This window comes from Etheostoma cragini, chromosome 15, assembly GCF_013103735.1.
Source record: "Etheostoma cragini isolate CJK2018 chromosome 15, CSU_Ecrag_1.0, whole genome shotgun sequence".
NCBI lineage: Eukaryota > Metazoa > Chordata > Actinopteri > Perciformes > Percidae > Etheostoma > Etheostoma cragini.
The window spans coordinates 22,601,391-22,610,483 of NC_048421.1; the positions used below are offsets into that span (position 1 = coordinate 22,601,391).

General features: G+C 37.6%; 1 protein-coding gene across 1 annotated transcript; it reads right to left on the bottom strand.

Moving 5' to 3' along the window:
* Window positions 1-3,875: 3,875 nt before the first annotated feature.
* On the bottom strand, window positions 3,876-6,645 carry LOC117958216 (tryptase-2-like). Its single transcript, XM_034894492.1, has 3 exons — window positions 6,402-6,645; window positions 5,828-5,966; window positions 3,876-3,987 (listed from the first exon to the last, which is right to left on the bottom strand). Exons 1-3 carry the CDS (start codon window positions 6,643-6,645, stop codon window positions 3,966-3,968), a joined length of 405 nt encoding a protein of 134 aa, XP_034750383.1. The 3' UTR covers window positions 3,876-3,965.
* Between the last annotated feature and the right edge of the window lie 2,448 nt (window positions 6,646-9,093).

Genomic DNA, 9,093 nt, shown 5'->3' on the forward strand with positions numbered 1-9,093 from the left:
GGGCTGAAAAGTAAAGCTATATTGACATTTTTTCAGGCTGTTGAAGGCATATTTAATTCTCCTTCCTTCCACTCTAAAATGGATTCCTACTGTTAGGCCAGGTTTAATACAACTATGTGTTAGACACTACATATCCATTGGGTCACTCAGGTAATTTTGGACCATTCTGCAAAATAATTAATTTAAGTATTACTCTTTTTCAGGCTACTCTAAAAAGGAATCCTGACGTTATGGTAGCTTCATTTCAAGTCTAGGGAAGACATCACCTATCCATTGTTTGTCTCAGGTAATTTTGGACCATTCTGATGTACGATTTTAAAATTAAGGGCTCAAAAGCAAAGATATATTGACATTTATTCAGTTTGTTATGGCCTTATTTAACTCTCCTTCAGGCGACTCTAATATTGATTCCTAATGTTAGGCCAGGTTTATTCCAGCTATGGGTTAGACTCTACATATCCATCGGGTCACTCAGGTAATTTAGGAACATTCAGATGTAGGATTTTCAAATTAAAGCCTTGAATGTATAATAAATGGTATATTTTAAGTCTTTTCAGGCTGTTAAAGTCAAATTTTACTCTTTTTCAGTCTACTCTAAAAAGGAATCCTGACGTTATGCCAGCTTCATTTCTAGTCTGGGCGAGACATCACCTATCCAGTGTGTCTCGTAGGTAATTTCAGACCATGCTGATGTACGATTTTAAAATTAAGGGCTTAAAATTAAAGATATATTGACATTTGTTCAGTTTGTTAGGGCCATATTTAACTCTCCTTCAGGCGACTCTAATATTGATTCCTAATTTTAGGCCAGGTTCATTCCAACTATGGGTTAGACTCTACATATCCATAGTGTCACTGATGTAATTTAGGCCCATTCTGATGTAGGATTTTCAAATTAAAGCCTTGAATGTATAATAAATGGTATATTTTAAATCTTTTTCAGACCGTTAAAGGCAAATCCTTCTCTTTTTCAGGCTAATCTAAAAATGAATCCTGACGTTATGGTAGCTTCATTTCAAGTCTAGTGGAGACATCACCTATCCATTGTTTGTCTCAGGTAATTTTGGACCATGCTGATGTACGATTTTAAAATGAAGGGCTTAACATTAAAGACATATTGACATTTTTTCAGGCTGTTAAGGGCATATTTAACTCTCCTTCAGGCCACTCTAAAATGGTTTCATACTTTTAGGCCAGGTTAATTCCAACTGTTTGTTAGACACTACATATCCATTTGGTCACTCAGGTAATTTAGGACCATTCTGATGTAGGATTTTAAAATTAAAGACTTGAATGTCTCATAAATGGTATATTTTAAATATTTTAAGGCTGTTAAAAGCATATTTTACTCTTTTTCAGGCTAATCTAAAAAGGCTAAAAAATATTCATGGACAGCTCTCGATCTACCGGGCAATTTTCGTTCCTACCCTCACCTATGGTCAAGAAGGCTGGGTCATGACCGAAAGAACGAGATCCAGGGTACAAGCGGCCAAAATGGGTTTCCTCAGGAGGGTGGCTGGCGTCTCCCTTAGAGATAGGGTGAGAAGCTCAGTCATCCGAGAGGAGCTCGGAGTAGAGCCGCTGCTCCTTTGCGTCGAAAGGAGCCAGCTGAGGTGGTTTGGGCCTCTGGTAAGGATGCCTCCTGGGCGCCTCTCTAGGGAGGTGTTCCAGGCACGTCCAGCTGGGAGGAGGCCTCGGGGAAGACCCAGGACTAGGTGGAGAGATTATATCTCCAACCTGGCCTGGGAACGCCTCGGGATCCCCCAGTCGGAGCTGGTTGATGTGGCTCGGGAAAGGGAAGTTTGGGGTACCCTACTAGAGCTGCTCCCCCCGCGACCCGATACCGGATAAAGCGGATGAAGATGGATGGATGGATGGTTAAATGGGTACACATGAGTCTCCCCTTAACAAACTTTAAGATAATCCCATGTGGTTTTTCTTGCTAACTATCATGTTTTTTTACAATTTTCCCACAATTTCTTGGCACTCCATTGACATTTTTTTCGAAATATTGTGCAAATTTCTGCTGTAAATGCATTTTCAGATCTCATTAGCACCAATGGGGTTTGATTACTCTTCATAGATTTTAGCACTAATACACATTGTTGTTTAAAGTCATAGTAATTTCAGTAGTTATGGTAGATGTTATGCTATAATCTCCCAGAGGGAGCTGGGTTTGGGCCGGGCCCCCAATGTTTCTAATATCTGTCTCTGCCCCTGCTTGAAACTAGGTTTTTAGAAATTCGGGGTAAAAAGGTTTCACTGTTGGACTCCTGTCCCACGTCAACCTGTTGCATCACTTAGAGGTTGTGCATATTGTTATGACCCTGGGGTCATTTATGTATTATGTCTCTCACCCTGCTCTAGTAGGTGCTCCTCTACTACAGATAATGGAGACCAGGTGATGCTGTCTCCTTATTGGTCGCCAGAAGGACGGGAGCCATTTTAAAGCCCCATCTGACAAGAACTCCGCCCCTTCTCTCTTCACTCTGCCAAACCCAAACATGTGCCTCTGTATAACTGTGAGATGATTTAAGATTGTGTAAGTAATTTTTCAGATTGGTTTTGTGCTGCTAATAACAGTGTGGTAGGAGTGAGAAGTCATTTCTTTTGCTTGTACCTTTTTCTCCTGTTTTTTTCATGTAGGAGTTCAGGTTAGAGCTTTGTCTTTTCTTTGTATGTTGTTTTGTGTAGGAAAGTTTAGGTTGCCTCTAGTATAATTTTGTTTGTTATTTTGGGACATCACCTCTGTAATAAACAGAAACTGTTAATTGGCTAGTCTTTGATCTGGCCTTGTTTGGGTATGGGAAGAGTGGGGTGGGGGCATTCGATATGTTGCGTCTTGGCTACCCCTAGACATTGGGACGTAACAATATAAATGTACATGTCAATATTTGACATGTTGACAAAGTGTTTGGCATCTTTAGAAGCTTTTAGATCTCACCAATGGGTTTAGGGGACACATACATACAGTACATACATACATAGATAGTAGTACCCACACAAAGTGTTGTATAATGTCCTCTGTGGCTTTGGAGGAGTCTGAGAAAATATACCTGATGATGTCATAGTGATGTCACTAATTATGGTAGACGTTGAGCCAGTAGTTCACAGGCTACCAAAGTCACTAGGAATCATCCTCTGGGGACCACGAATGTCTGCGTTGAATCAAAAATGTGTCTTCTGTGCAAGAAATGTGACTCAGAAATTATTTCAACTGTCTAATATCTGTGTAAAATCTGTATAACATCTGCAGAACATCCACCTGCACCGGGACTATAGATGAATCTCTGACTCATTTACATCACAGTAATGCTGAGTCATGTGTGTTCTTCTACATTAATAAGTAAGTAAATTAAGTAAATATTTTATCTTAAATTGCATTATTGTATTTGAATATTGTTTTTATGTTTGATCTTATTAGTTGTAAGTGTCTCGGAAGGAAACTTCTGGTTATGAAAGCAGCACTGTTGACACTATGTAAGGTTTTTCCTCATGTGAAGCTGAACTAACTATAATATGAAATTTTTTAATACCCTTCTGGAATTAGGTGAGGAACTTTTTTTTTTCCTCTGCCTGAAACATTTGACTCGGTCTAATGAAGCCAGGATGACAATGCAGTGTGTGTCCTGTGCTGAATCAACCCCAAATGAGGCTATAAACGAATTTTCCATTGAGACTCTACAATTGATGCTTTAAAGCTTTAATGCAAAGAATTGAGTTTAACAAACCAGATTGCATGTCAAGTGAAGACAGGGTCTGACAGTAACAACACAGAAGAGAAGAATGCTTTTAGAAAGAGTTGCAATTTTACTCCTCAGCGGAGGCTTCCTCCTTGTGGACGTAATCGTTGATAAAGTCCAGATGCTTGGACACTTGGGTGTAGACGCCAGGTTTGTCTGGGAGACCACAACTCCCATGACTCATGATGCCCACCTGCACGAAGCCACCCTTTGTGCGGCACATCAGCGGGCCGCCATAATCCCCCTTTGGAAGCACAAACAGCACACAAAGGGTGTAAGTCTTTCCACTGTCAAACAGCAGATATATACAATATGGTGGTTTTGGAGTAATAGGTCATTAGTTTGAATATTGTGTGACTTTTAAGAGTCATTTTTTAGTAGTGAAAGCACAACTGAGATCCTGCGACCATAAAGTATAATAGTCAAAATATTATTTTTAACCCTCATGTGGTCCTGGGGTACAAATTGACCCACTTTCCTATATGAATGTTCTTTTTAATTCCCCAAAATAAGATGATTTGCTCTTTGACAAGTACAAATCTCTACTTTCATTCATTTTGAGGTGTCTCATTCAATTTTATAGCATTTGAAAAAAAAATTGAAGTGGTTTTGAAACAGTATTGAGTAAAAGTTGACATATTCCAGTCTATGATTGTCCATCAACATCCATTCCTTTAATTTTAGTCTAAATAATTCCTAATTTCTGCTTTTTTAACTCAAACACTAAGACTAATTTCCTTTCAATTAGGTTTTTTGAACATAAATTCCCAAAATAACTGTAAAATTAAAATTGATAAAAGCGTCAACAGTGTTAAAGAAAGGAACAAAAATGTAAGAAAAAGTTAAAAACATTGATAAAAAGGTGATTTTTGACGAGAACACAACACAAGGGTTAAACAGCCTAGAGTTTAATGTACTTCAGACGTGTTCTTATTCAAATTATTTATCTGAAATATTTTCTCTATCTATTTAGTTATATGAATGTGGGATTTTTTTTTTAAAAACAATTATCATTTTCTATTTAAAGGTCCGATGTTGTACAAAGTTAGATTTAATGTCTTTTATTATTATCGAAAGCAGGTTAAGGTGCTGTAAAAATGCTGTAAAAGTATTAAAACGCTCAGTCCACAGAGAAATACACACTGCCTGTATCATGAAACTGTGTCTTTAAACAAGCTGTCAGGACCTCCATACGGTTGTGATGTCACAACGATACTACACATAGGTAGAACGTGCCTCTACAATGCCGTTACAGTCGTTCCCCGGCTGCAGAGACTCCAAAAGCGCAGATTTGTAAGACCTGGAAACATTAACAGATCCGAGCTAATTGAGCTTTATTCGGGAGGAGGTGCTTAAAGGGACAGGCGCGAAAACAGACGGTGTATACAGGTATATTCAGACAGACCGTACAAGACCAATCCAGTATTTTTTTGAAAAGTAAAGCATTTAAACATGTTCTAGTAGAAACAGAAAATACAATTATGAACCTAAAAATGAGCATGATATGGGACCTTTAATTTTTGTTGTTTAGAAGTTTAACAAGTTTCAGTTGCACTTCTGATAAAAGGGACACGTGTTGTTTTGTGCAGTTTATATAAATAAATTTCCGTTTCGTGAACTTAAAATCATGAATCGATGGGTGTATCGTTAAATCCTTAACAACAATATAAAAATTAGCCATAATAACTAATTCTGCATTTAAAATCTTACTTCAATAGAAGTAAAGTGATGTTAGCAGCAAAATGTAGTCCTACTTAAAATAGCACAAGTAAAAGTACTCATTCTATAGTAAAATGGACCTTAAAGCTCATTTTTTATTATATGTTAGATTTTTAATGCTGATTCATTAATTACTGAATAAGTAGCATTGTACTCCTGCTAGTTTTTTTTCAAAGATTATTATTTGGGGCATTTTAGGTCTTTATTTTCACAGGTCAAACCCGCAGCCGCTGCATCAAGGAGTAAGCCTCTATATATGTACGCTTGCTCCACCAATCAAGCTACCGGGCACACTCTTGCTAGTTAAGGTGAAACTAGTTTTACCTTCACAAATAGAGTTGGGTATGTATTTCAACTCACTGGACATGGCTGGGTCCTTCCCTCCAGCCATGTCCCCTGCACACAGCGTGTCAGCAGCCAGGTCAGGATACTTGGCGTTACACACACTGTTAGGAAGGATGGGAATCTTCAGCTCCTGAAGGGTTTCTGGATACGGCAGTGGAACTGCATGGACACACACACACACACACACACACACACAGAGAATAGAATTCAAATACAGTATTAGGGGACCACTAAGGTCTATCTAAAAGAGACTTCAGCTAGTATTAGGGGACCTTTTACTGTATATGTATTGTATTGTGACTGTATCAGATTTTATTGTATTGTACTGTTTTAATAGTGTTTGGATTGTAAACGTATTTACCGTAAGTACCTGGCTGCAAAGACACCTTAATTTCTCCATGGGATTTAATAAAGTCATCTATCTATCTATCTGTCATTTATGTGTTAGACTCATTTGCAGGGTCATCCCAAGCCATTTTGTCTATGAGAATATACAACGCATCTGTGTATGTATGTGTGTGTGTGTGTGTGTTTACTTTGTTTCTTATATATAGTTTGTGCACCTTATAGTCTGCTTTATGTGCAAAAACGTACCACCAATCTTAACGTCCCCCCAGCCAGTGATCCAACACTCAGATGATGGACCGAAGTTGTCAGCAGCGCTGGGCAGCTTCACTTTGGCAGCCATTTTTTTTAAATCCACCTTTTTCTCCAGCTTTATGAGGGCGATGTCATGGGCGTAGTTATTTGCTTGGTACTTAGGGTGAACGAGGGCCGTAATTAGCCCCATGTAACTGGCTCGATCTGTTCGTAGGGTGTGTACGTTGACCCAGGCCATTGATCTTTCCCAATAAGGTTCAGGGTCTCTGGAAACACAAACACACACCTCACCTAAAACACACTGCACATTAGTATTCTAACATGCAGGTAGATTCAGCTGGGCCATGATCCCCCTTCCCATGATCCCTTCTAGTCTTTATCTGAATTTTTTGTGGCTTTTTTGAACGCTTTTGTCGCATTTTAAATTCTTTCATTGCTTTTTTTTCTAAGGTTTTTGTAGTCTTTTTGTGTTTTTTTTTAATTTTCTTTAAGTTTTTTGCACTTTTTCCAAAGTTTTCAGAGGCTTTTGACATGTGTAGCCTTTTGACATTGAGTTTCTTTTTGACAATTGCCAAAGTTTTTGTGTCTTTTTTGAATGACATCATATTAAAGATTTCTTATATGATAAAACCATGCCCTTTATCAGATTGCCCATGTCATGTTTGGTGGGTCAGAAAAATTTACTTTATTCTTTATTGTGTCCAATCAACAAGATTTGTAGACTAAATCACACTAATTTGAAATTGTGTGTGGTGTTAATAATAATCAATGCTCTCACTACAATGGAGGAGGACAAGGGTCATGTAAAAAGCACACACACACAAACACACACACAAACTTACCTTTTCACTCAGCTTGCGGAAGTCATCAACCAGTCATCACCGACGATGGTTGCGCCACAGCGCCACTTATAGTCGCCATCCGTTGTAAGGTTCAGGTGCACCATACTGGGCCAGCTGTTCTTCCAAGCATCCCGCCCCCCGATGATGGAGCTCCTCACCTCAGCCCCGAGCAAACCTAAAAAAGAAATAATGCAACTTTATAAAAGCTATTACGGCTGAACAATTTGTGGGGGGAAAAAAATCGAATTGCGATTCTGCACTGTAAAAAATGGCTGTGAAATGTCCAGTTATTTCCTTTAGATTTCCCAGTTACACTACTGTATATGATTTTTACATTGTTAAAAAATAATACATTGTTGACATGACAACATCAAAGTAGTCTAAGTTTTACAGTTGAAATCACAGTAGTCAAAGCATTACTGTAACAAAAATCACAATACCGCCACTGAAGTACTGTAAATAGTAAAGTAAACTACTGTATTTTTTTTAATCTTTTGTTGTGTTTAATTGGTTTGTGTTTTACAATAAATACTGTAAATACTGTAAATGGAAGTATGGTACCTTTACTTTAAAAGAATTCACAGTAATTTGCTGCCAATTGTTGCCAGTACGTTAATTTCAAGTTCAATTTCTTACAGTGTGATTCGATTTGCAATTTTAAAAAAGACACGTTGTGGAACATTATGACATGATACACCGTCAAAACTGCTCTATATTTCATGCAAGCATGAGAACATAGATATGAATTGCCAGCAGTTATTTTCTCTTTTAATAATCATGGGACATTGAACAGTCAAACAGAACATGTATCACAAAAGCTAAAGTTATAATATATATTTTTTTTATCCAAGAAAAGAGATGTGAAATTTCTGATATGCCTCAGTTCAATAGCATTATCTATCATCTAAAATAAAGTAATACAAATGAATGAAAACTCCACTGAAAGTAGGACATTTCTGGAAACAATCAACGTGATATGTCACATTATTTCAGCATTCATCTCATGAAAAACAGTAAATATAACAATAGAAGGAGGAATATAAAATGTTACAGCAAACCTTTATGTGTACATCCCAAAATGTCAAATATATTCAAATTTCCAGAGACCACATAGGCAGTAATGCATTCATAAACACTATATAAAATACAATGAGGCAAGAACAGATCAATTTGATTGATTTTGCCATTAAAGAGCCATAATTTTTACACCCTTATCTCATATGTGAAGTCTTTATATCAGGCTATCAAGGTAGTAAACTAGATTTAACTGGAGCGTTGACAAACTGCCCTCCACTAATTGGTAACAGATCCATGGCCCCAGAATAAATGTCAGCTGATTGGGTTTCTCACCTCCCGTATTGAGGATCAGCACCAGCGCAGGGAGCAGTGTGGCAAAGGCCATGGCAGTGGAGGAGTGAAGCTGTGGCTCTGCACGCTGCAGCTTTATACGCACATTATCAGCACCATCAGCCTGCCTTTAACTCTCCAACTGCACGTGGAAAAGTACCTTCACTCAAGTACTCTGAAGTAGAGTATTTCCACTTTGTTAGGCATTACATTTTTGACTATTCCTTTAAAATGCATTAAATGTTGGTAAAAGTTATATATCCAAAAACTGAAAATCAACACTTTTTCTGATGTCTTTGTCTCTTTTCTCAAAAAAAATATCTTTCTTTTACATGTACCGCTTATTTTCACTGCCTTGTATGAACACCATCACCAACTTATACAGTCTTACATTTATTTTTAGGATTCATGGTCAATTAACCTCCTTTTTTTGGAAACTGTACCAAATTCTTTATTTAAAAAGCAGGAATTACAAATTATTAGACTAATATTAAGAA

Coding starts and splice junctions, on each gene's coding strand:
- LOC117958216 (XM_034894492.1), bottom strand. CDS start 6,645: ATGGCCTGGGTCAACGTACACACCCTACGAACAGATCGAGCCAGTTAC. Junction 5,967..6,401: donor GGGGGACGTTAAGATTGGTG/GTACGTTTTTGC, acceptor GTGTCCATGCAG/TTCCACTGCCGTATCCAGAA. Junction 3,988..5,827: donor GGAGGGAAGGACCCAGCCAT/GTCCAGTGAGTT, acceptor GTGCTTCCAAAG/GGGGATTATGGCGGCCCGCT.